This window comes from Hemitrygon akajei, chromosome 10 (genome assembly GCF_048418815.1).
Source record: "Hemitrygon akajei chromosome 10, sHemAka1.3, whole genome shotgun sequence".
Classification (NCBI taxonomy): Eukaryota; Metazoa; Chordata; class Chondrichthyes; order Myliobatiformes; family Dasyatidae; genus Hemitrygon; species Hemitrygon akajei.
Genome location: NC_133133.1, coordinates 101,210,264 through 101,238,048, shown reverse-complemented (window position 1 = coordinate 101,238,048; position 27,785 = coordinate 101,210,264). Strand labels below are relative to the sequence as shown.

At 43.0% G+C, this 27,785-nt stretch overlaps 1 protein-coding gene across 1 annotated transcript; it reads right to left on the bottom strand.

Annotated features, from left to right (window-relative positions):
* Positions 1-268: 268 nt before the first annotated feature.
* LOC140734558 (uncharacterized) lies at positions 269-27,774 on the bottom strand. The gene is made up of 2 exons (XM_073058699.1): positions 27,665-27,774; positions 269-4,236 (listed from the first exon to the last, which is right to left on the bottom strand). The coding sequence occupies exon 2, from the start codon at positions 4,067-4,069 to the stop codon at positions 1,919-1,921; it is 2,151 nt and encodes a 716-aa protein (XP_072914800.1). The 5' UTR covers positions 4,070-4,236; positions 27,665-27,774; the 3' UTR covers positions 269-1,918.
* Between the last annotated feature and the right edge of the window lie 11 nt (positions 27,775-27,785).

Genomic DNA, 27,785 nt, shown 5'->3' with positions numbered 1-27,785 from the left:
GCCGGGATAACCAAACAGCTGATAAAAAGGAAAAAGAAAGAAAACTGCCCACTCACGCCCTCCCCCCTCCCAAAGAAAAATAATCACCCAAGAGAGGATGGAAGCTAATCTACTGATGAATCCCACCCACAACATCCTACTGGCAGAGGTCCAAGAGAAGAAAAGATTAGTACAGAATGAATTCCAACCTAGACTAAACAACCTTTGTAACGTTCTCGCTCGGGTGTGACGTAGCGCCGAGGTAAACGTCGAGATAAACCAGAGTCAATGCAAACAAGGCCGCAGTAAGATTAACCATTTACTGTTCACTCTTCACATTAACGTATGGTGAAAACTGTTGATAAAACAATACAAGATTGGTACAGTGTTTGTTTCCTTCTAAATATCACATTTACATTGTGAATACTTGCAAAGGTAAAACTACAATAACTACATTACATTAAAGTGCAGCATACAGTCAGAATCTAGCTGCTCCATTGACTGCTTTAGATACACTTCAATACAAACTATCCCGACTCTTTAACTGACGAAAACATAAACCTTACCGACCGTCGTTACTTTTAACAGAATCTGCATTAACATTTTAACTCAACATATCGATTATCTAATGACTTACAGCGTTGCTTTCACTGTGTCTTTGGTGCATAGAGAAAACCTAGCCGGCGCTATGGTGGCACATGTGAGTGACCCCTACCCTTGCGTATATCTCAAACCGGTATTTTCCCACAAGACGCGGCGAACCCGGATGTGACGTCATCGCAGCCGCGATGTATTACAGACGAATAAATTGATTTAAACAATCCTAACTTTAACTAGAAAAATGCTAACAAATTACTAAGCGAAAATATTATAAACTAAATAACTGCCATAAAGGCAGCACACTCCCCGCTTGACCTTCGTAAGGTCACAATGAACATAATACAAACTTCAGTCTCTAAATCAGTCATTAGGTAGAAGTAGAATGACTTCTGTAACAGGCCTTTGGTAAATTTTCCCATCGCCTTGGTCGGTAGTTTTCAACTCGACTTTCCTGACATGTCCATCCCTACTAGGGAATGTGGCAGTGATTCTGGCCATTGGCCAGCAGTTGCGGGCGATTTGCTTGTCCCTGAGCAGGACTAAATCTCCAACTTGAAGGTTCCTTCTCCATTGCTTTGTGTACAGGTCCTTATCGGAGAAGTCCCCTGGTGGAGGGGCAGCTCCTGCCTTCTGCGTAAGGAGCATTGATGGTGAGAGTATGAAGGGGTTTTCCGGGTCAGAAGACACGGGTAGGAGTGGTCGTGCATTCATAATGGCTGTGACCTATGCCATTAGTGTGCCCAGTACCTCGAGGGTCGATCGGATGCGTTGCTGCATCTCAGGTTTCCTTTTCGTGGTTTTTTGCAAGGACGTGAACTGCTTGACTGCCTGCTCTTTGTTGTTTGGCAAGCGCTGGCGTGGTTCTCTGAAAGGTAGTGGGGCGACCTCACTATTTGCTTTGTCTCTGAAGACCTTGGTGTCCTCTGTTTTTAAGATGATGGCGTCTTGAGCCGATGGAGCAAGTTTATTATCATGCTCCTTTTGAGCGAAGACTGACTGACCCAGCGTCTCGTCAGTTACTTTGCGCTTGTTAAAGCCTTGTTGTGCTTCCTGGACGCACATGGAACTTGTGCGGGGTTGAAGAATAGAATGGCAGCTACTCTCCAGCACATTGGTCTTGAGTGTGTTAACCGTTGATTTGTGTACGTTGCCAGGACACACCTCTCCTATCACCACCCAGCCCAGATCCAGGCGTTGCGCAAAGGGGGCGTTGTGTGGTCCATTGACCTGCTGCCTAACCTTGTGTACCCGGAGAACATCCCTCCCTAATAGCAGGAGTATTTCTGCTTCTGGATCCAGCTCCTGCTATTAGGGAGGGATGTTCTCCGGGTACACAAGGTTAGGCGATGTGGTGGAGATGTGGTTGGTGTAGCACCGCACTTGGCGTCGGGATCTCAGTGCGGTTATTCAAGATTTTCTCGCACTCTACGAGTGGAGGGAGACAGATGAGGACTTTACCATCCAGGGACTCGATCTGGAAGCCTTCGGCCCTCCTTCCGTAAGTTTTCATGTTGCCTGAGCAAGTTCTAAGGTAGTATGGGAACTGCTCACTCTCAATATTGAACAAGTTAAAGAACTCTGGACTGACTAGCGAGCGGTTGCTCTGATCGTCCAGAATTACGTAGGCTTTGATGGCCTTGTCTTTGGCTCCCTTAGGGTACACCTTAGTGAGACAGATCTTTGAACAAGAACGGCTTGCCTGAGCTTGACCGCAAACTTCCGTACAGCTCGAGCTGACAACGGTTGTCCTGGAGTGAGCTTCTCCCTCCCCGCCGTCCTGTTGTGGAGGTGAAGGAGCGTTGTCGGTTTGTGGTAACGGGCCAGGATGCATGGCCCCGTCGTGATTAGTGCTATTACATTCCGGGCACTTCACGGCGATCGTACACTCTCTAGCACAGTGAGAGGTCGAGGAACAGCATCTAAAACATATTCCTTTCTCCTCGAGGAGGGCCTTCCTCTCTTCAAGGGGTTTTTCCCTAAACGTTCTGCATCTTTTGAGGGGGTGGGGTTTGTCGTGCAATGGACAATTCTTGCTAGGGTCGTTGTTAGTTGTAAAGACTTCAGTCTTAAGCGCTGAGACTGGTTTAGTAATGTTGGAATTATTCGAAGTGGATTTATCTGGCTTGGTGTAAATTGTACTGCTTCCTGGACCTATGAGGCTAGGATCATTTCGCTTCTTCGTCTCCTTGCACACAAACTTAGTGAAATACTCGAAGGGAGGAAATTGACCTTCGTGTTCTTCCTTGTAATCTGAGGCAACGGACAACCACCTGTCCTGCAGCCCAAATGGAAGTTTGTCCACGAGTTGTCTAATCCCGGTTGGAGTGTCTAGGTATACTAGACCAGCTGAGTAGCCATCTTCTTTGGCGCCTTGAATCTCCATGAGTAAATCTCCGAATTCTCTTAGCTCGGTGTGGTCCTTGGCTGACACCTTAGGAAAATTTCCCAAACGTTGGCATAGCGCCGCCTCAATAATTTCGGGGGCTCCATAGCCCTCCTGAAGTCTCTCCCATGCTTTCTTCAATGCTAGCTCGGGTTTGTTGATGTACACTGAACGCATGCGTCTCACCTGTTCACATGATTCTTTTCCCAGCCATTTTGCCATAAGATCCAACTCCTGGGTTGCTCTGAGCTGGACTCCGTCGATAGCGTTGGTGAATGTGGAGTGCCATGCACGGTAATTTTCAGGTTTATCATCGAACTGGTATAGTCCTGAAGTGACGAGATCCCGTCGTGCGAAATACCGTGCTACGGATTCGTCTGCAAGTGGTGTGCGGGCTGAGGGAACATGTCCGCGGGTACGCGACTGAGGGCGTACATCTGTTATGGAATTTGCTGGTCTGGACTCGGTCTTTGCCTCTCTTCTCCCCAAATCTGGTAAGTTTGGTGTCGAGAAGTACTGGTCATGAGCCCTTTCATTCCTGGATTCGTCGCGGAGTTGCGAGGGTAAATGATCTTCCTCGGATGGACGTGATGCCGTCGGGCCTCTCCGAGACTCCTCATGAAGTGGGACGTTATCGAATAAGTAAGGAGAGGAAGAAAGAGACTTCCAGTCTATTTGAGATTGGACATAGTCGCTTGTGCGTTCCGATCTGATCTTTTCTGAAGTAGATCTTCCGTCAACTGGATCGTGCATTTCTTCGGCATCTTCTATTAACCCTGCTTCCACCCTGGTGGCTGCTGCTTCTCGTTCTAGCTTCAGCACTTCTAACTGTGCCTCTACCCTTTTCCTTTCCAATTCGTTTTCAGCTTCTCTGGCAGCCTCTTCCTTCTGGTTTTCGGCTTCTCTGGCAGCCTCTTCCGTCTGGTTTTCGGCTTCTCTGGCAGCCGCTTTCATCTTTACTTCTAATTCTTCTTTGGCAAAGTGCGCTCGCACCTTGGCGGCTGCTGCTTTAGCTCTTGCTTGGGTGGCCTTACTTGATGCCCTACTGCCCCTGTCGCAGGATGGCGACGACTTTGACAACGACTTGATGCTGGACCAAGTTGACATGGCTGCACTTTAAACACCTGATAATGCCGCTTTTTCACTGTAACGTTCTCGCTCGGGTGTGACGTAACGCCGAGGTAAACGTTGAGATAAACCAGAGTCAATGCAAACAAGGCCGCAGTAAGATTAACCATTTACTGTTCACTCTTCACATTAACGTATGGTGAAAACTGTTGATAAAACAATACAAGATTGGTACAGTGTTTGTTTCCTTCTAAATATCACATTTACATTGTGAATACTTGCAAAGGTAAAACTACAATAACTACATTACATTAAAGTGCAGCATACAGTCAGAATCTAGCTGCTCCATTGACTGCTTTAGATGCACTTCAATACAAACTATCCCGACTCTTTAACTGACGAAAACATAAACCTTACCGACCGTCATTACTTTTAACAGAATCGGCGTTAACATTTTAACTCAACATATCGATTATCTAATGACTTACAGCATTGCTTTCACTGTGTCTTTGGTGCATAGAGAAAACCTAGCCGGCGCTATGGTGGCACATGTGAGTGACCCCTACCCTTGCGTATATCTCAAACCGGTATTTTCCCACAAGACGCGGCGAACCCGGATGTGACGTCATCGCAGCCGTGATGTATTACAGACGAATAAATTGATTTAAACAATCCTAACTTTAACTAGAAAAATGCTAACAAATTACTAAGCGAAAATATTATAAACTAAATAACTGCCATAAAGGCAGCACAACCTTCAAACTTAAAAATTTCAAAACATAGTGTTTACAAAGAATAATTTCAAAGAAAACTTACTGAAGTTAAGTCTATTAATTTTCTAAACAGAAAAAATAAAAATACAAGAAGAAAAAGGATTATTTATGAAAATATATCGAAAGAAAAAGAATTGTTCAAAGAAAAGTGATAAATAAACTGCAAAATTGCAACAAATTGATCAGTCAAAACTGAGGGAACAAGGTTATATAAAGCAGAAATAAACAGTTAAACTTCTGGAGTTGATAGACTAAATAATATTCAAAAGAGCTAAAGAAGAGTTCAAAACATCATGTTGAAAAAAAATTAACTCAGCAAAAAAATACGCTAAGAACAGAAACTACTTATGAGAGTATACGAGAATAGAAGAGAGAATTGTTCTAAAGAAAGACATACTAAACCACAAGACTATAAAATTCCAACAACAAAGAATCAGTCAAGCTATATGGTACAGTATTAAACAATTAATCTTCTGGACTTGATTCAGCCTGAAGAAAATCGTGCACTTCTTCAATTGAAAAAAAAACACTTAGGAGATCCATTTTTCAAAATAATCCTGAGGCAAGCGGGGTAATTTAGTGAAGGTTTATAGCCTTTGTTATATAACTCTGCCATGACCTTTTTATACTTAAAACATTCATTTAATATGTCAGGCCAACCTTATCTTATAACCTTCAAAGTTAATCATACCAAACCGACGAGATTGGCGAATTATAGTAACCTTTGTTTGAAAGTCATGAAAAGCAATTATCACAGGTCAATGTTTTTGTTGAGAAGAGGATCTAAACACTGGGGCTTGGTGAGCCCAATCTATTGTTGGTGGAATATCCAAAACATCAGAAAACAAATGAGCCAACAGCTTTGCAAAATATTCTGAAGGTCGATTGCTTTCGACCAACTCAGGAAGACCCAAAGTTCGTATATTGTTCCTTCTTGATATATTCTCCAAGGCGACTATCTTTTGTCTTAAAGATTCAACAATTTTTGATTGTTTATCTCCGGAATTTTCCAACTCATCCGTCTTAGTATCCAGTCTCGTTAAAGCATCTTTATGTTCTTGAATCTGAGTAGTATGTTCCTGTACAGTTTTTTGAATAGTCTGCAGCAGAATCTCCATTCATTTAAGTTCTATGGTAACTTTTAAACACACACCCGAAAGTTGTTCAGACATTTCGCTCTGAGCTTTCTGAATTAGTTCTGCAATAGCCTCCATTGTAATGGCAGGATCCTCTTCTTTTTTTAGAAGTTTTAGCACAAGTCATCATAATACTCCAAGAGTAAGTTTTCAAAGCAGATTGGATTCAGTAATTTAAAAAGAACGGAGCCGTTAAGAGAAACACATCTACTCCATGCAATGCCAGGAGGAGGAGGATTCTTTTTTAAAAAGTGGCGAGACATTTGCTGTCTTCCAATCCTATGGGACCTGCCCAGAGTCTACAGAGTTTTGATAAGTGATAACCAACATGTCCACTATAATCTTCGCCAATTCTTCCAGCACCCTGGGATGCATCCCATCAGGACCAGGGGACTTATCTACCTTCAGGCCCTCTAGTTTGCTCATCACTATCTCTTTAGTGACAGTGATTTTATTGAGGTCCTCACCTCCCATATCGTCCATAACATCCTTCCTTGGCATATTAGACATGTCCTCCACCGTGAAAACCAACACAAAATGGTCGTTCAATGCCTCAGCCATTTCCTTATCACCCATTATCAATTTCCCCTTATCATCTTCCAAGGGACCTACATTGACTTTAGCCACCCTCTTCCGCTTTATATATTTATAAAAACTTCTGCTATTTTTATATTTTGTGCTAATTTACTTTCATACTCTTATTGTCCCTTTCCTTATTTCTTGTTTAGTTGTTCTCTGTTGCTTTTTAAAGTTTTCCCAATCCTTCAGTCTCCCACTACCCTTTGTGACTTTGTACGCAAGAGCTTTTAATTTGATACTATCTTTTATTTCCTTAGTTATCCAAAGCTGGCTCTCCCCACACTTACTGTCCTTACTTTTGACTGGAATATACTTTTGTTGAGCATTGTGAAAAACCTCTTTGAAAGTATTCCACTGATCCTCAACTGTCCTACCAAATAGCCTGTGCTCCCAATCCACATTATCCAACTCCTCCCTCATCCTGTTGCAGTCTTCCTTGTTCAAGCATAATACACTAGTTAGATCTAACTATTTCATCCTCAATCTGAATGCGAAATTCAATCATACTATGATCACTCTTTCCAAGAGGATCCCTGACTACAAGATTGTTAATCTTACCTGTCTCACTGAACAGGGCTACATCTAAGATGGTATTTTCCCTTGTAGGTTCACTAACATGCTGCTCAAGGAAGCCATCACGGATGCATTCTATGAAGTCCTCCTTACGACTTCCTTGACGAACCTGATACACCCAATCTATGTCGAAGTTAAAATCCCCCATTACAAATGCTGTTCCGTTCTTACAAGCCTCAGTTATTTCTTGGTTAATTGCCTCTGCCAGGACAATATTTTTATCAGGTGGCCTATAGACAACACCCACCAGTGATTTTTTTTTCCCTTTACTATTCTTAATCTCTACCCAGATGGACTCAACATTCTGCTCCGTAGTTCTTATATCGTCTCTTACAATCGCCCTGATCTCATCCCTAATCAAGAGGACTACCCCATTTCCTCTGCCTTCCTGCCTATCTTTCCGTATTACCTGATACCCTTGGATATTTAATTCCCAGTCACCTCCACCTTGCAACCAGGTTTCTGTAATGGCCACTAAATCATATACCTAGGTACTGATCTGTGCTACAAATTCACTAACCTTGTTTCTAATACTATGGGCATTTAAATTGCCCTTATACTCATTGTCCTTTAAGAATCTAGTGACCTATGCGATTTTTGCTTTTTACTTTTATGCACTGTACTCTTACTTTTTTCTTCACTAACTCTAGCTTTGGTCTCTGCATCAATTCCCTCTTCTTTTTTGTGTGGGTTCCCAACCCCCTGCCATATTAGTTTAAAGCCTCCCCAACAGCACTAGCAAACAATCTCCCTAGGACATTGACCTTGGCCCTGCCCAAATGTAGACAGTCCGGACGGTACTAGTCCCACCTCCCCCAGAAGCGGTTCCAATGCCCCAAGAATCCTCCCTCCCTCCCTCCCTCCTGCACCACCGCTCAAGCCACATATTCACTCTAGATATCCTGATATTCCAACTCTGGCTAGCACGTGGCATCGGTAATAATCCTGTGATGATTACCTTTGAGGTCCTAATCTTTAATTTATTTCCTAGCTCCCTAAATTCAGCTTGTAGGACCTCATTCCGCTTTCTTCCTATATCGTTAGTACCTACATGCACTATGACAGCTTTTAACAGTGACAAGTGTGCAAAAAATGGCCCGAAGGATCATTCAGGACCCGAGTCACCCCAACCACAAACTGCTCCAGCTGCTACCATCAGGGAAACAGTACCGCAGCATAAAAACCAGGACCAACAGGCTCTGGGACAGCTTCTTCCACCAGACTGCATAATTTATGCTGACGCAGCTATATTTCTATGTTATATTGACTATTCTGTTTATTATAAATTGCATATTCAGACTGAGATGTAACATAAAGATTTTTACTCCTCACATCCGTGAAGGATGTGAGAAATAAAGTCAATTCAATTCAACAGCATTATAAAAAGTGGTTTAAAGTGTCTTTAGTGCAATGCAGTGAGGGCTGAGGGGCTAATAGACAGAGGGGTGTGGGGCTAATAGACGGAGGGGTGAGGGGATAATAGACAGAGGGGTGTGGGGGCTAAGTAGGATGGTTGATCACATTAACTGCCTGGGGGAACAAAATTTTAAGATGGCGTGTTTTTTGTTTTAATAGTTCTATAGCACTTTCCAAAAAAGAGCTGTAGGAAAAGGCAGTTTAAGACCATATGATATAGAAGCAGAGTTAGGCCATTTGGCCATTCAGCTTATTGAGTGTGCTCTGGCATTTCATCATAGCTGATCCATTTTTCCTTTCAGCCCCAATCTCCTATAAGACCAGGCTGCAGTAGCTGGCATGGAAGGGTAGCTAAAGAAAACCCATGGCCTTCTGTCAGAGTGAATGCATGGTCCATGTGATAGATTGCCAGTGAATGTGTTGACCACATAACAGGCTATTAAGTGATTACCTAATCCTGTATGTTGCAATGCACTTGCGTTAAATAAATTTGAATCTAATCCATGGGATCCCTAAAGTGAATGCACAGTCTCAGGGCAGAATGACAGAGGAAATACATAGCTGACACAGTGCACTGACAATGTGAACTCATTGTATCTGCAATGAACTATGAGACACAATAGAATGATTGAATTTGAAAATTCCCATGTCCCAGGTCTTTGCATTATGGTCTTATACAACAATTTGAATGAGCAGGAATGCAGAGAATAGTGAACTCTTGACAGGCACAGCTCACTGGTAGCACCTACAGGAGGTGTTACCTCAAGAAGGCCAAACCCATCATCAGAGATCTTCCAATTTCTGGGCTATGCCATCTTCTTGCAGCCTCCAGCTGCCAGGAGGTACAAAGGCCTTAAGTCACTCACCATCAGATTCAAAAACAGCTACTTCTCTTCAACCATTCAGTTCTTGAACCAATCTCTGCAACCCTAATCACTACCTCAGTATCACAACACTATAACCACTTTGATGAATTGGTACTACAATGGACCTTGTTCAAATTGTACCCTTTCTTGTAAAACTAGTGTATAATTTATTTTTTTCTTTTTGCGAATGCTGCTCATGTGATGCAAAGTGCTGCAACTAAGTTTGTTATTACACCGATATATTTGTGCTTATACTCGACTTTAGACTTTCAGTGGACCTCTATGATAAATGTACACCTTGGTAAGCACCAACAAGACCTGAAACACTGACTGTTTAATTCCCTCCATACATATTGCCTGAACTGCTGAGTTTCTTCAGCAGTTTATCCGTTGCTAAAGGAGAGATATTGGAGCTGAGCACAGAATCTGCCAGTCTGCAGGTCAACATTCTGGCCCATTTACTTTGTCTGATACAGTTCCATTTCAAGATTTTGTGTTAAGTTGTTTAAAAAGGATTCCATGAAATCAGCAACTTGGAAGGATGAATTTCAATGCCATTGTGGCAATCTTAGTTGGTTCCTCTGCCAGCATTCCTCAGTGGATTTTTTGCATGTTACTGGTGCTTGCCATGTAATTAAATTGCTGGTGTTTGTCATTTAAATTAATTACAGATTTCACAGTTCCTCAAATCAGTGGCATGAATCCTGTTTCTAAGATCAAAGTAAATTTATTATCAAAGCACATACATGTCACCGTATACAACCCTGAGATCTGTTTACTTGCAGGCATACTCAGTAAATCCAACAACCATAACAGTATCAATGAATGACCATGCCCAACAGTGTGCAAAAGACAACAAATACAAAAATAAATAATCAATAAATATTGAGAATATGAGATGCAGAGTCCTTTGAAAGCGAGTTCATAGATTGTGGGAACATTTTAGTGATGGGGCAAGAGAAGTTAAATGACGTTATCCCCTCTGGTTCAAGAGCCTGATGTTTGAGAGTTCCTACACCTGCTGACGTGATTGCCTTCTTCGTGATGGCAGCAGTGAGTAAGAGGTTATTGTGCAGCCAGATTCTCAAACTCCGTCTTACATGCAGATTCATCAGCACCTTTGATTCGGCCAACTACTTTTTCAGCATTCCTTCAGGATCAAGCATTACTTACCTGCACTTCATTTCTGAGGTGCTTGATGGGACCTGCAGACTGGAGTGGGTCACTGTGTGCTCCTACAACATGGACATGTTTCTCAATGCCATTCATTTCCCATTTGAAGTGATCATGTGCCCAAGCTTTCCTTGATTCAATGTGAGTGTTACACTTTCTCAAGCAGGTTTTGAAACATCCTTGGATCTTTACCTCTGTCCACCCAACATCTTCAGCATTGAATCTGGTGTCATGTGGGTGAATGACTCAGGTTATCCTTCACAAACAATTGGATTTAATTTGGATTTTACTTGGCCTGGGAGTAGGCACTCACTTTGGTTCGCATGTCCCAACAGTGGGTTTGAAGTAATTTGCACAGATTTGGTGGTACCTCTCTGATGTCTTGAGAGCTATCTTGTAGGTCGCCCGCATTTTAGAACCATACAGGAGGGCAGAAATCACAAGACCTTAAGCATTGATATCTGCCTTTGCTAAGAGTTAGTATCCAGGACACAGGAACTGGTCTGTTTCATCAAGGACCTTTGTTGTCAAAGGGCACAATTGTCCTGCAGGGAGAGGTTGGTAGACAACCTTTGTTTTGCAGACTTTACGTGTGAAGCTATCCTTATATATGCCTATATATTAACTGCACAGTGAACAGCTTCTGAACATGTGCAATTATAGATGATGTATCTTTATGGCTGGTTCTGAATTAGACATGACACAGGTTGAATAGTTCCAGGACATATGTCAGTGATTTTAAAAAAGAAACTAATACTTTTAAGACATAGGACCAGAATTAGGTCATTCAGCCCATTGAGTCTGCTCTGCCATTCCATCCAGGCTGATTTACCATCCCTCTCAACCCTATTCTCTTGCCTTCTCCCCGTAACCTTTGACACCATTACTAATCAAGAATCTATCAACCTCCACTTTAAATACCCAATGATTCCACAGGCATCTGTGGCAACGAATTTCCACTGGCTAATGAAATTCATCATTTCTGTTCTAAAGGGCCATTCTTGTATTCTGAGGATATGCCTTCTGGTCCTCAACTCCTCCACAATAGGAAGCATCCTCGCCAGATCCACTCTCCAGGCCTTTCAATATTCAGAAGGTTTCAATCAGATTCCTCCTCCTCTCAGTCTTCTAAACTCCAGCAAGTACAGGGCAGGAGCCATCAAATGCTCCTCCTACATTAACCTTTTCATTCCCAGGATCATTCTTGTGTACTTCCTCAGGACCATCTCCAATGCCAGCAAGTCTTACCTCAGATAAGGGGCCCAGAACTCTTCACAATATTCCAAATGTGGCCTGATCAATGTCTTACAATGTCCTCCCTGCTGTCAGTCGTGGGACAAGTTATTTCCAAGGTCTTTCTCAAACACCCCATAGGCAGAAAAACAGCTCCCAAATTGCAGAGAGGATTCTATCTGGATATAGAGAGGACATGAGCTTCACTGAGTGACCAGCCTAACAGAATAGTCAGGAGCAACACCAAGCAATGTACATGACCCTTTCCAACCTTTCCAAACACTTTGGCATTAATTGAGGAGTATTGCAGAGCATCCCTTGCTGCCATTTTACCTGTGCTGCCTGACTGTATGAAGGCCACTGTTTTAAACAACAGGTCCACAGTAGTCCCAATCACAGTGCACAAAGGTGTCAAGTAACCTCGTGTGATGTCACCAATATTTTTCTCAGCAATACAGCACCCCACCTCCAACATGTTTCCCAGTGAAGCAGAGCCAAATTACAGGACTAATGGGAAACAGACAGATTGAATACGGTGTAGGGAAGTATACAGGACAAGGAATAAATGTTTAGACTAGGTGCAGCGTGCCAATAACCATGACTTAAGAGTGAAATTTTATCTGCTGCTCCTGTTCCCCCCAAACATGCTGCATGACCTACTGAATTCCTTCAGCATTTTCTGGAGATTAAAGATGTGATTGGAAATAACATTCAAATGGTTCCAATTACATTCATTAATTCAGCATATCAAGATTAAGGTATTACATGTAATTTGATCTTCCAGAACACAGTTGTTGTTTAATCAATAACAATGCACTTAGCAATCTTCACCATGGATTGTCACCTTGTCGTGGTGGTGAAACTTGTGTGGTCTTGAGATCCCGAGAGCAATGCCATCTGGAGTTATGCTCCTGGTAGGGTCACCCATGGCGGTAAGGTCGAGGGTGAGGTCCCTGACAAAGAACAATCCAACCAAGACCTCAACGGTGGAACAGGCCGACGAAGTTACTTTAAGCTCAACGGCTGTGAAGGCGGATGAAGGCTGCAACAAATCCATCAGTTCCAATCGTCATGGTTTCCATGTCATTGGAATCAGCTGGTTGAGTTGTGAAGTATCATGTGCTTCTCGGAGTGTAACATCAAGTACATGTTAAACAAATACACGCACAGGCTCTGTGGAAACGGAATGGAGACCATCATCCTCGACCTCAAGGGATAGCCACGACGACGACTTAACTAGTGGCTTTCAGCCGTTCTGTAAGAAAATACACATAGTGGCCACTTTATTAGGTGCACCTGCTCGTTAAGGCAAATAACTAATCAACCAATCATGTGGCAGTAACTGAATGCATAAAAGCATGTAGACATGGTCAAGAGGTCAGTTGTTGTTCAGACAAAACATTAGAATGAAGAAGAAATGTGATCTAAGTGCCTTTGACCATGGAATTATTGTTGGTGCCAGTCAGGGTGGTTTATTTCAGAAACTGCTGATCTCTGAGATTTTCATGCATAACAGTCTCTAGAGTTTACAGTGCGAAAAGCAAAAATGTCCAGTGAATGGCAGTTCTGGGGACAAAAACACCTTGTTAATGAGAGGTCAGAGGAGAATGGCCATGAAAGTTCAAACTGACAGGGAGGCGACAGGAACTCAAATAACCACACGTTACAACAGCAGCATGCAGAAGAGCATCTCTGACTGAATATGTCGAACCTTGAAATCTGGGTGAATGGTACTACATTCTTACACCTCTTACTCAACGTCAGTAGGACCAAAGAGCTGATTATTGATTTCAGGCGGAGGAAATCAGAAGTCCATGAGCCAGTCCTCATTAGAGGTGGAAAGGGTCAGTAATTTTAAATTCCTTGGTGTTACCATTTCAGAAGGCCTGTCTTGGGTCCAGTAAGTGTATTTACAAAGAAAGTACAGCAGCACCTCTACTTCCTTAGGAGTTTGCAAAGATTTGGCACAACACCTAAAACTTAGACAAGCTTCTCTGGATGTACAAAAAAGCTGGATGAACTCAGCAGGTCGGGCAGCATCCGTTGAAAGGAGCAGTCAACGTTTCGGGTCGAGACCCTTCGTCAGGACTAAAGAAGGAGGGGGCACGGGCCCTATAAAGAAGGTGGGGGGAGGGTGGAAAACCAATCAGAGGAAAGATCAAGGGGTTGGAGGAGGAGAAGCAGGGAGGAGATAGGCAGGAGAGGTGAAGAAGGAATCTAAGGGGAAAGCACTATGGGCAGTAGAAGAAGGCAGAGTCATGAGAGGTGATAGGCAGCTAGAAGAGGAGACAGAGTGAAGGTGGGATGGGGGAAGGGAGAGGGAGGGAATTACCGGAAGTTGGAGAATTCGATGCTCATACCAAGGGGCTGGAGACTACCTAGACGGTAGATGAGATGTCGTTCCTCCAACCGAAGATTGGCCTCATCATGGCAGTAGAGGAGGCCATGTATGGACATATCCGAATGGGAATGTGAAGGAGATTTGAAGTGAGTGGCAACCGGGAGATCCTGTCTGTTGTGGCGGACGGTGCTCGACGAAGCGGTCCCCCAATCTGCGTTGGGTCTCGCCGATGTAGAGGAGGCCACACCAGGAGCACCAGATACAATCGATTACCCCAACAGACTCACAAATGAAGTGTTGCCTCACCTGGAAGGACTGTTTGGGGCCCTGAATGGTGGTAAGAGATGAGGTGTAAGGACAGGTGTAGCACTTACGCTTGCAGGGATGAGTGCCAGGTGGGAGATCTGTGGGGAGGGACGTGTGGACCAGGCAGTCGCGGAGAGAACGATCCCTGCGAAAAGCAGAGAGGGGTAGAGAGGGAAAGACATCCTTAGTGGTGGGGTCCTGTTGAAGGTGGCGGAAGTTGCGGAGGATAATATGCTGGATCCGGAGGCTGGTGGGGTGATAGGTGAGGACAAGGCGGACACGGTCCCTGTTGTGGTGACGGGAGGATGGGGTGAGGGCTGAAGTGCGGGAAATGGAGGAGATGCGGGTGAGGGCATCATTGATGATGGCAGAAGGGAAACCATGATTCTTAAAGAAAGAGGACATTTGGGATGTCCAGGAACCGAAAGCCTCATCCTTGGAGCAGATGTGGCGGAGACGGAGGAACTGGGAATAGGGAATAGTATTTTTGCATTTGGCAGGGTGGGAAGAGGTATAATCAAGGTAGTTATGGGAGTCAGTGGGTTTATAGAAGATGTCAGTGGACAGTCTATCTCCAGAGAAGGAGACCAAGAGATCGAGAAAGGGGAGAGAAGTGTCCGAGATGGACCAAGTGAATTTGAGGGGTGGGTGAAAGTTAGAAGCAAAGTCAATGAAATTGACGAGCTCAGCATGGGTGCAGGAAGCAGTACCAATATAGTCGTCGATGTATCGAAGGAAAAGTTGGGGAGCAGTACCAGTATAGATTTGGAGCATAGACTGTTCCACATAACCCACGAAGAGGCAGGCATAGCTAGGGCCCATGTGAGTGCACATAGCTACACCCTTGGTCTGGAGAAAGTGAGAAGAGCCGAAAGAGAAGTTATTAAGTGTGAGTACCAGTTCCTCCAACCTGAGGAGTGTGGTGGTGTTGGGGAACTGGTGAGGTCTATTGTCCAGAAAGTAGCGGAGGGCTTTGAGGCCTTCTGGATGGGGAATTGAAGTGTATAAGGATTGGACATCCATTGTGAAAATGAAGCAGTCGGGACTGGGGAACTGGAAGTTATTGAAGTGGTGGAGGGCATGGGATGTATCCCGGATGTAGGTAGGGGGGGACTGAACTATGGGTGACAAAATGGAGTCGAGGTAGGCAGATACAAGTTCAGTGGGACAGGAGCAGGCCGCAACTATAGGCCTACCAGGACAGTCAGGCTTATGGATCTTGGAGAGGACGTAAAAGCGAGCAGTGCGGGGTGTGGAAATTAAGAGTTTTTTGGCTGAGGATGGAAAGTCTCCGGAGTTGATAAGGGCAGTGATGGTACGGGAGACAATGGTTTGATGTTTTTTGGTTGAGTCCTGTTCCGGGGTAAATAAGAGGAGGTGTCAGATAGCTGCCATTTGGCCTGATGGTGAGGTTAGGATTAGTGCAGAGAGAGTGGAGGGCAGTGCGTTCAGAGGGAATGAGGTTGGAACAGGAGAGAGGAGTGGTGAAGTTGAGACGGTTGATGTCTCAGCGACAGTTGGAGATGAAAAGATCGAGTGCAGGTAGAAGGCCCGGTGGGGGTGTCCAGGAGGAAGGGGAGGGTTGAAGACCAGAGAAGGGGTCATCAATAGGGGGAGGGGAATCCTTGTTAAAGTAGTAGGCTCGGAGACGTAAGCGACGGAAGAAGAGTTCAGCGTCATGCCGGGCAAGGAACTTTCCCCATCCCACCTTCACTCTGTCTCCTCTTCTAGCTGCCTATCACCTCTCATGACTCTGCCTTCTTGTACTATCCATAGTGTTTTCCCCTTAGATTCCTTCTTGACCTCTCCTGCTTATCCCCTCCCTGCTCCCCCTCCCCCACCCCTTGATCTTTCCTCTGATTGGTTTCCACCCTCCCCCCACCTTCTTTATAGGGCCCCTGCCCCCTCCTTTAGTCCTGACGAAGGGTCTTGACCCGAAACGTTGACTGCTCCTTTCAACGGATGCTGCCCGACCTGCTGAGTTCAATCCAGCTTTTTTGTACGTCTTGATTTGACCACAGCATCTGCAGTGCACTTTGTGTTCTCTGGATGTGTGGTGGAGAGTATATTAACTGGCTACATCACAGCCTGGTGTGGAAACACCAATGCCCTTGAACAGAAATTCTTACAAAAAGTACTGGATACAGCCCAGTCCATCACAGGTAAAGCCCTCCCCATCAATGAGCACATCTACAAAGAGCGTTGTTGCAGGAAAGCAGCATCCATCATCAAGAAACCCCACCACCCTGGTCATATTCTCTTCTTGCTGCTGCTATCGGAAAAAGAGTACAGGAGCCTCAGGATAGACACCACCAAGTTCAGGAACAGTTATTACCCATGAACCAAAAGGGATATCTTCACTCAATTTTACTTGCCCCAACACTGAAATGATCCCTCAATCTATGGACTCACTTTAAAGGACTCTTCATCTCATGTTCTCAATATTTATTGCTTATTTAGACCATAAGGCCATAAGGTATAGGAGCAGAATTAGGCCATTTGGCCCATTGAGTTTGCTTCACCATTTCATCATGGCTGATCCAATTTTCCTCTCAGTCTAAATCTCTTATATAACCATATAACCATATAACAATCACAGCACGGAAACAGGCCATTCCGGCCCTCCTAGTCCGTGCCGAACTCTTAATCTCACCTAGTCCCACCTACCCGCACTCAGCCCATAACCCTCCACTCCTTTCCTGTCCATATACCTATCCAATTTTACCTTAAATGACACAACTGAACTGGCCTCTACTACTTCTACAGGAAGCTCATTCCACACAGCTATCACTCTCTGAGTAAAGAAATACCCCCTCGTGTTTCCCTTAAACTTTTGCCCCCTAACTCTCAAATCATGTCCTCTCGTTTGAATCTCCCCTACTCTCAATGGAAACAGCCTATTCACGTCAACTCTATCTATCCCTCTCAACATTTTAAATACCTCGATCAAATCCCCCCTCAACCTTCTACGCTCCAATGAATAGAGACCTAACTTGTTCAACCTTTCTCTGTAACTTAAGTGCTGAAACCCAGGTAACATCCTAGTAAATCGTCTCTGCACTCTCTCTAATTTATTGATATCTTTCCTATAATTCGGTGACCAGAACTGTACACAATATTCCAAATTTGGCCTTACCAATGCCTTGTACAATTTTAACATTACATCCCAACTTCTGTACTCAATGCTCTGATTTATAAAGGCCAGCGTTCCAAAAGCCTTCTTCACCACCCTATCCACATGAGACTCCACCTTCAGGGAACTATGCACTGTTATTCCTAGATCTCTCTGTTCCACTGCATTCCTCAATGCCCTACCATTTACCCTGTATGTTCTATTTGGATTATTCCTGCCAAAATGTAGAACCTTACACTTCTCAGCATTAAACTCCATCTGCCAACGTTCAGCCCATTCTTCTAACCGGCATAAATCTCCCTGCAAGCTTTGAAAACCCACCTCATTATCCACAACACCTCCTACCTTAGTATCATCAGCATACTTACTAATCCAATTTACCACCCCATCATCCAGATCATTTAAGTATATTACAAACAACATTGGGCCCAAAACAGATCCCTGAGGCACCCCGCTAGTCACCATCCCGATAAACAATTATCCACCACTACTCTCTGGCATCTCCCATCTAGCCACTGTTGAATCCATTTTATTACTCCAGCATTAATACCTAACGACTGAACCTTCTTAACTAACCTTCCATGTGGAATTTTGTCAAAGGCCTTGCTGAAGTCCATATAGACTACATCCACTGCCTTACCCTCGTCAACATTCCTCGTAACTACTTCAAAAAATTCAATAAGGTTTGTCAAACATGACCTTCCACGCACAAATCCATGCTGGTTACTCCTAATCAGATCCTGTCTATCCAGATAATTATAAATACTATCTCTAAGAATACTTTCCATTAATTTACCCACCACTGATGTCAAACTGACAGGTCTATAATTGCCAGGCTTACTTCTAGAACCCTTTTTAAACAATGGAACCACATGAGCAATACGCCAATCCTCCGGCACAATCCCTGTTTCTAATGACATCTGAAAGATCTCCGTCAGAGCTCCTGCTATCTCTACACAAACTTCCCTCAAGGTCCTGGGGAATATCCGGTCAGATTTATCCACTTTTAAATTTCTTAAAAGCGCCAGTACTTCCACCTCTTTAATTGTCATAGGTTCCATAACTTCCTTACTTGTTTCCCACACCTTACACCATTCAATATCCTTCTCCTTAGTGAATACCGAAGAGAAGAAATCGTTCAAAATCTCTCCCATCTCCCTCGGCTCCACACATAGCTGACCACCCTGATTCTCTAAGGGACCAATTTTATCCCTCACTATCCTCTTGCTTTTAATATAACTGTAGAAGCCTTTCGGATTTACTTCCACCTTATTTGCCAAACCAAACTCGTAACTTCTTTTAGTTCTTCTTACCGTATCCCTTAATGCCTGACCAATCAAGAATCGATCAACCTCTACCTTAAAAATACATAAAAATTGCCTCTACGGCTGCCTGTGGCAAAGAAACCATCCTCTGATATATTCTTGTGGAAGCTATGGAGAGAGTGCAGAGGAGATTTACCAGGATGTTGCCTGGATTGGAGAACAAGTTATATGAAGCAAGGTTAGCAGAACTGGGACTTTTCTCTTTGGAGCGTAGAAGAATGAGAGGGGACTTGATAGAGGTCTATAAGATTATGAGAGGCATAGATAGGGTGGATAGTCAGTACCTGTTTCCCAGGGCACCAATAGCAAACACCAGAGGGCATAGGTACAAAATTAAGAGAGGGAAGTTTAGGGGAGACATCAGGGGTAAGTTTTTTTACACAGAGGGTTGTGAGTGCCTGGAATGATTTGCCAGGGATGGTGGTGGAGGCTAAAACATTAGGGGTATTTAAGAGCCTCTTGGACAGGCACATGGATGAAAGAAAAATGGAGGGTTATGGAGTAGTGTGTGTTTAGTACTATTTTTTATGGATTTTATGGGTCAGCACAACATGGAGGGCTGAAGGGCCTGTACTGTGCTGTAGTGTTCTATGGTTCTAATTCCACAGATTCACCACCCTCTGGCTAAAGCAATTCCTCATCTCCGTTCTAAACGGATGCCCCTGTATTCTGAGGTTGTGTCCTCTATTCTCTCCCACCATAGGAAGCATCCTCTCCATATCCACTTTATCAAGGCCTTTCCACTATTCAATAATTTTCAATGAAGTCACCCCCCCATTCTTCTGAATTCCCGCCCACAGCCATCAGACGCTCTTCGCATGAGAAGCCATTCAATCCTGGAATCATTTTCGTGAACCTCCTTTGAACTCTCTCAAATTTCAGCACTTCCTTTCTAAGATAAGGGACCCTAACCTGCTCACAATACTTCAAGTGGGACCTCACCAGTGCTTTATAAAGCTTCAACACTGCATCCTTGCTTTTATATTCCTGTCCTCTTGAAATGAATGATAACATTGCATTTGCCTTGCTCACCGCAGACTCAAACTACAAATCAACCTTTAAGGAATCCTGCAGAAGGACTACCAAGTCCCTTTGCGACTCAGTTGATTGTATTTCCTCTCCATTTAGAAAATAGCCAACTCTTTCATTTCTTCTACCAAAGTGCATGATCACACAGTTCCCAACATACCCCTAAATACCCCTAATGTATTCCTCTGCCAATGCCCATTCTAATCTAAGTCCTTCTGTAACCCCTCTACTTCCTCAAAACTACCTACCCCACCACCTATCTACATATCATATGCAAACTTTGCAACAGAGCCATCAATTCCATCATCCAAATCATTTACATATAACATCAAAGAACTGATCCCAAGACAGACCCCTGTGGAACACCACTAGTCACTGGGAGCCAATCAGAAAAGGCTTCCTTTATTCCCACACTTTGCCTCCTGCAAATCAGCTACTGCTTTATTCATGCTAGAATCTCTCCTGTAATACCATGGGCTCATAGCTGTTAAGCAGCCTCATGTGTGGCACCTTGTCGAAGGCCTTCTGAAAATACAAGTGCACAACATCATCTGATTCTCCTTTGTTTCTCCTGCTTGTTGCTTCTTCAAAGTATTCCAACAGATTTGTCAAACAAGATTTTCCCTTGAGGAAACCATGCTAACAATGGCCTATTTTATCATGTGCCTCCAAGTACCCTGTGATCTCTTCATGATTTCTTAATAACCGGCTCCAACATCTTCCCAACCATTGAGATCAAACTAACTGGCCTATAGTTTCCTTTCTTCTGCCTCTCTCCCTTCTTGAAGAATGGTAATTTTCCAGTTTACCAGAACTATAAGCTTGATGAGCCATGTGGCAAAAATTATTCTCAGAGTAATGATGAGAGCAAGACGCTGTGTAAAACCAGAAATCAGCAAAGAACAATGCGGCTTTGTGGAAAACAGTGGAACCAGAAATGCAATTTTCATGCTACGGATGATCTGTGAACGAGCCATCCAGGTACAAAAAGACATCTATGTTTCATCCACCATACAAAAGGTTTTGACACTGTCATACACTGAGATCTCCTGGAAATGCTTCAAGATCTGGACGTAGATGGGAAAGATATACATTTCTTAAGAAACTTATACTGGGACCAGACAGCATCTATCAGAATAGAAGGAGAAGTGAGCAAGTATGTGAATATCATGAGAGGAGTCAGGCAAGGTTGTGACTTTTCACCCGACTTATTCAAACAGTATAGTGAAAATATCTTGACAAGTATCAAAGATATCAAAAGACTCAAAATTGGAGGCCATAATATAAATAACATCAGATCTGCTGATGACATCGTACTAATAGCTGACTCAGAAACAAAACTTCAAGAACAACTCACTATAGTGGCAGCAGAAGGTAATCGCAGAGGCCTCTCAATCAACACCAAGAAGACAGAAAGCACAGTCATCTCCAGAAAGACAAACATCCCACAATGTGTGATCAAGATCAGAAATACAAACATCAAACAAGTCAACAAATTCAGATATCTTGGCAGCCAAATAACAAATGATGGCAAGTGCGACACAGATATCAAATACAGAATAGCAATCGGGAAAGAAGCTTTCCAAAAAGTGAAGACCATATTAACAGACAGAAAGATGAGCATGTACATTAAAAACAGAATACTGCAGTGCTACATTTATTCTATCCTGACTTATGAAAGTGAATGCTGGACCATTTCCCCAGCAATGGAAAACAGACTAGAAGTAGCTGAATTATGGTTCTACAGGAGAATGTTAAAAATATCATGGACCACACACACATCAAATGAAGAAGTTCTCAGAAGAGCCCAAGCAGTTAGATCACTTATACCAAACAATAAGAGAAAGACAACTCAGGTTCCTAGGACATATCATGCGGAAGGATGAACTAGAAAAACTCACACTCTCTGGAAAGATTGAGGGGAGCAAACCTAGAGGAAGACCTTGGCTTATGTACATCAAAAGCCTAGCCAAGTGGTTACACAGAAGAAATAGAAGACATCCAAAGAACAAGGGATAGATCTGTATGAAAAACCATAGTCACCAACGTCTGCATTGGATATGGTACCTAGACAGACAGACAGACTGGAACCATCCCAGAATCTAGTGATTGTTTCAAAGATCATTACTAATGCCTCCTTGATCTCTACAGCCACCTCTCTCAAAACTCTGGGGTGTACACCATCTGGTCCAGGTGACTTATCTACCTTCAAACCTTTCAGTTTTCCAAGAACCTTCTCTCTAGTTGTGGTAACTTCACACACTTCATGCCACCTGACACCTGGAACTTCCACCATCCTGCTAGTGCCTTTCACAGAGGGAATTGATGCAAAATACGTATTCAGTTTGTCCACCATTTTGTTGTTTCCCATTATTACCTCTCCAGCATTGTTTACCAGTGATCCAATAGCCATTCTCACTTCTCTTTTACACTTTATGTATCTAAAGAAACTTCTGGTATCTCCTTTACTATTATTGGCCAGGTTACTTTCATATTCCATCTTTACCTTCTTAATGAGTCTTTTAGTTGTCTTCTGTTGGTTTTTAAAAGTTTTCCAATCCTCTAAATTCCCAATAATCTTTGTTCCATTGTATGCCCTCTCTTTGGCTTTTATGTTGGCTTTGACTTCACTTGTTAGCCACGGTTGTGTCATCTTTCCATTAGAATACTTCTTCCTCTTTGGGATGTATATATCCTGTGCCTTTCAAATTGCTTCCGGAAATTCCAGCCTTTGTTGCTCTGCTGTCATCCCTGTCAGTGTTCTTTTCCAATCAATTTTGGCCAACTCCTCTCTCTTGCCTCTGTAATTCCCTTTACTCCACTGTAATACTGATACATTTAGCTTTAGCTTCTCCGTCTCAAATTTCAGGACAAATTCGTTCATATAATGACCACTTTTCCCAGGGAGTTCTTTTACCTCGAGCTCTCTTAATTAATTCTGGTTCTTTGCACAACACCCAATCCAGAACAGCAATCTTCTAATGCGCTCAACCACGAGCCATCTTGTAGGCAGTCTAGAAATTCCCCTTCCTGTAAACCAGCCCCAACCTGATTTTCCCAATCTACTTACATATTGAAGTGCCCCTTGACTATTGTAACATTGCCCTTTCGGCATGCACTTTCTATCTCCCATTGTAATTTGTAGGCAAAGTTTTAGTGTTCTTTTTACCCATGCAATTCCTTTGCTCTATTCACAATGATTCAACACCTTCTGACCCTATGTCACCTCTTTCTAATGATTTGATTTCATTTTTTACCAACAGAGCAATGCCGCCCTCTCTGCCTTTCTGCCTATCCTTTTGATACAATGTGTATCCTTGGACATAAAGCCCCCAGCTATAATCTTTCAGCCAGATTTGGTGATGCCTACAACAGCATACCTACCAATCTGCAACTATGCTGCAAGTTCATCTTCCTTATTCCATATACTGCACACATTCAGATACAACACCTTCAGTCCTGTATTCACCTTTTTCGATGTTGTCGCACCATGCTCAACTTTTTGATTTCTAACGTTGTCCGAGGTCTTACCAACATCTACCTCCGTAACCTCTCCACTAACCCTCTGGCACTCTGGTTTCCATCACCCTGCAACTCTGGTTTAAACCCCACTGTACAGCATTAATAAAGCTTCATGCTAGGATATTAGTCCCCCTCCAGTTCAGGTGCAAACCGTCCCTTTTGTACAAGTCCCACCTTCCCTGGAAGAAAACCTAATGATCCAAAGAGCTTATGCCCTCCCTCCTACACCAACTCCTTAGCCATGTATTATATTTATTATTATTTATTTCTTTTCATATTTGTACAGTTTGTCGACTTTTTTACTCTGGAAGAACGCTGTTGATGCAGTCTTTCATTGATCGCATTATGGTTACTATTGTATTATGTATTTTTGAGTATGCCCATGAGAAAATGAATCTTAGGTTTGTTTCCTGTGACATATATGTATTTTGATAATTAATTTACTATGACCTTTGAAACAGATGGGCTACAGCAACAGAAGTACCATGAACATACACCCAGTGCCCACTTTATAGGTACAGGAGGTACTTAATAAAGTGACCACCGAGTGTAGATGCAATTAATGTGATCTTAAAATTAATTGGCACTAATGAAATAGGTTTTGTACATTACTCTCCATGGCAACATAACTACCAATACGTGCAATCACAATGCATTTCACAGTATGTTTTGAAGTACACATGATAAATAAATCTGAATCTGCATTTGAACTAGACCTGGAATACAAGAGGGGAAAAAAACTGCATGTCCTAGAAATCCACAACAAAAACAAAAATGCTGAAGGCACTCATTATTTCTTCAAAGAATTCCAACAGATTTGTAAGGAAGCCATGCTGACATGTTATCTGCTTCCACCGATTTCCCTTGGCAGTGTTTCAAGCACTTTTAGAGAGGATATGGGCCAAACACATGCTGAAAAGACCAGCTCAGGGAGGCAACTTGGTTGGCATGGATGAGTTGTGCTGATGGGCCTGTTCCGACTCTGGAAATACAAGTCAATGTCATTCAGAGTATGGTTTAACTCTTCTCAGTTCTGTGTTCAGTGACCAACACTTTCATCTTGTCAAATGTGCCTCACTATCTAATATGTAAGTGGATTCTCTCCAGTAAGCTCAGCTTTAAATCTGTTTCAATCAAATCTTCACTTACTTTAGACATCCCATTTGATACAGAGGCTCCGATGTACAAGATTGGAAAAAGCCGCAGAGGGCTGTAGACTCAGCCACATCCATCATGGGCACTAGACTCCCCAGCATCAGCTTTTTCCCCTCTGACATCAATTCCTGAACAGTACATGAACCATGTACAATCGCTCACTATTTTGCTCTATTTACACTACATGCTATATATATCATTATAACTTAAACTACATTAAGAAATATCCTAATTTTCTTATAGTATATTTTATGTATTGCACTGTACTGCTGTGACAAAACAAATTTCACAACATACTGTATGTCAGTGATAACAAATTTATTCCAATAGTTTCCTCAACTTATCTGCTGCTTATCAAATAGTTATTCTATCGCAAAAGTTCCTGGGGGTTTCACAAATTAAAGCCTCCGAATACAAACTATTGTCTGAACCTACGAAATATGTGTGAGTTTAATCACACTAGGAAGCCATTAATATGAATTATTTCCTTCTAACTTATGCTGTCAGATGAATTCCAGAATGTCATGAATTCCAGAATTTTGTCTCCAGACCATCCCACAGGTAGCTCGCTATTTTTGAAATGTATTCACTGTTGTAATGCAAAAAATATAGCAGGTAATTTACACCTGGCAAGCACAAACAAATCACAAAGAACAAATAATCAGTTTTCTAAAGTGCAGACAAGGACACCAGGAATAATTCAACTTGCTGTTTTCAATGTAATGCAATGGGCAGACTGTGCAGAAATAAAAAAGAAAATAAAACTGCAATAACAATCTTAAATTTTTTAAAATGCTGGAGATTCAGCAAACTTTTCACTCTACTGATGCTGCCTGACTAGTCGAGTATCTCTAGCACTTTGCTAGTTCAATCCCTCAGTCGATTTGTGTACTTTGGTTTCTGGAGGACACTTGAATTCGCAATTACTGATTTGGAAATCTTGAAGCATGGAGTCATCTCAGCTCTCTACAATTAGTGTATTTGCATCACTCCCCCCATTCCCATTCATATGTCCATGGCTTCCTCTACTGCTATCATGAGGACACACTCAGGTTGGAGGAGCAACACCTCATATTCCGTCTGGGTAGCCTCTAACCTGACAGCATGAACACTGATTTCTCTAACTTCTGGTAAATTTCTCCCCCTTACCCTCTTCTCTCTTTATCCACTCCCCATTCTGGTTACCCTATCACCCTTCACCACTTCTCTTCTCCTCACCTGCCCATCACTTCCCTTTGGCACCCCTCCTCCTTCCCTTTCATCCATATCCACTATCCTCTCCTATCAGATTCCTTCTTCTTCAACTCTTTACCTTTTCCTTGTCACCTCCCAGCTTCTCACTTCAGCACCTCTCCCACCCACTCATCTTGGTCTCACCTAATGACTTCAAACTTGTACTCCTTCCACCTCCCCTACCGTCTTGTGCATGATTCCTTCACCTTCATGAAATATTGGATATTTATTCCTGTCCATAGATGTTGCCTGACCTGCTGAGTTCCTCCAGCATTTTGGGTGTGTTGCTCTGGATTTCCTGCATCTGCAGAATCTTATGTGTTTACAGTTGCATCACGTTGGATACCTATCGACCAGCACACCATCAAATAAGAGGCACACTATCTGATACAAGACCAACAGGATACACTTTGGGTCATGATGGGTTTGGCCATTTCTTTATAAATAACTGTTCTAAGGCTTAGTGCTTGGCTTAGACCCCAGGTACCTGACTCAAGTCTAATGACACTGAATATACATTGCCAGATGTGAGTCGAGTATTAAAACAACTGTCCATAGACTCAAAATACGTTTGAACTTCAGTTTCCAACAGATTTCTCTTGTGACCCTTCCCCATGACCTCTGTCAACATATACTCTATATGAGGCTGAACTATGACACTGCTGATAGGCAAGAGGGAGTTTAAAAGAATGACAGGTGTCCTCAATGAAACAGGGAAGATTCTAAAAGGAGTTGGAGTAGAGAACGTTCCCTTGGGCTAGAAAAGCTCGGAGTAAAAACAGAACATTACAGCATAGTACATGGCATTCAGCCAATAATGTTGTTCCAACCTTTCAACCTACTCTCATATTTATCTAACCTTTCCTTTCTACACAGCGCTCCATTTTTCCTTCTTCATGTGCCTATTGAAGAGTTTCTTAAATGGCCCTAGGCAGGGGTTCCCAACCCGAGTCCACAGACCCTTCAGTTAATGGTAAGGATCCATGCATAAAAAGATGGGTAACCCCTGCCCTAATGTATCTGTCTCTTTCACCATCCCTGGCAGGGCAGCACATTCCAAGCACTGACCACTCTCTGTATAAAAAATAACTACCTCTGCTATCTTCCCATACTTTCCTCCAATCACATTAATGGGGCTCCAATGCACCCCAGTATTAGCCATTTTTGCCCTAGGTAAAAACTCTCTGGTTGCCCACTCTATCTGTGCCTTTTATTATCTGCGCATCTCTATCAAGTCACTGTTCATCCTCTTTCTCTCTAAAGAGAAATGCCCTAGCTTTCAAAAGCCGATCACTGGGCAGAGAGACTACTGTCGGGTATTGATCCACTCTCTTAGAGGCTTCTCTGTATGAGTGGGGATGGTGGTAGCCGTGACCCTGGAAGGTCTCTGAACCCTGGTTATCAAAGATGAGGGAAACATTCTGGGCGTCGTACTTTCGGATGAAAGTACCTATCCTCATAAGACATGCTCTCTAGTCCACGTGGCATCCTGGTAAATCTCCTCAGCACCCTCTCCCAAGCCCCTTCCTATAATGATGTGACCAGAATGGAACACAGTGTGGTATAACCAGGGATTTTTAAAGCTGCAAAATCACCTAACAGCTTTTGAAATCAGTCCTCTGACTGAGGGCAACAAACTAAATGCTCTCTTAACAACTTGGATGCTCTACAGAGTATATTCCAAACCAAAGTGTACAAGTTATTACTCAGAAAAGAACTCCACAGACAGATGTATCATGAGGGAGAAATAAGACAGAAGTTGTCAATGGCAGTGAGTACCTGGCTGAAAGAAGAGGCAGGCTCAAGGGACTGGTTTCTTTTTCAATTCCTTGCATACTTACAATGGCAAACAACAAATAATCAGCTGGAGGAACTCAGTGGATCAAGCAGCAACTGTTGTTTCCTCCTTTGGATTGTAAACGTATCCTTTCATTTTCAAATAACACCTCGGATTAAACCTGA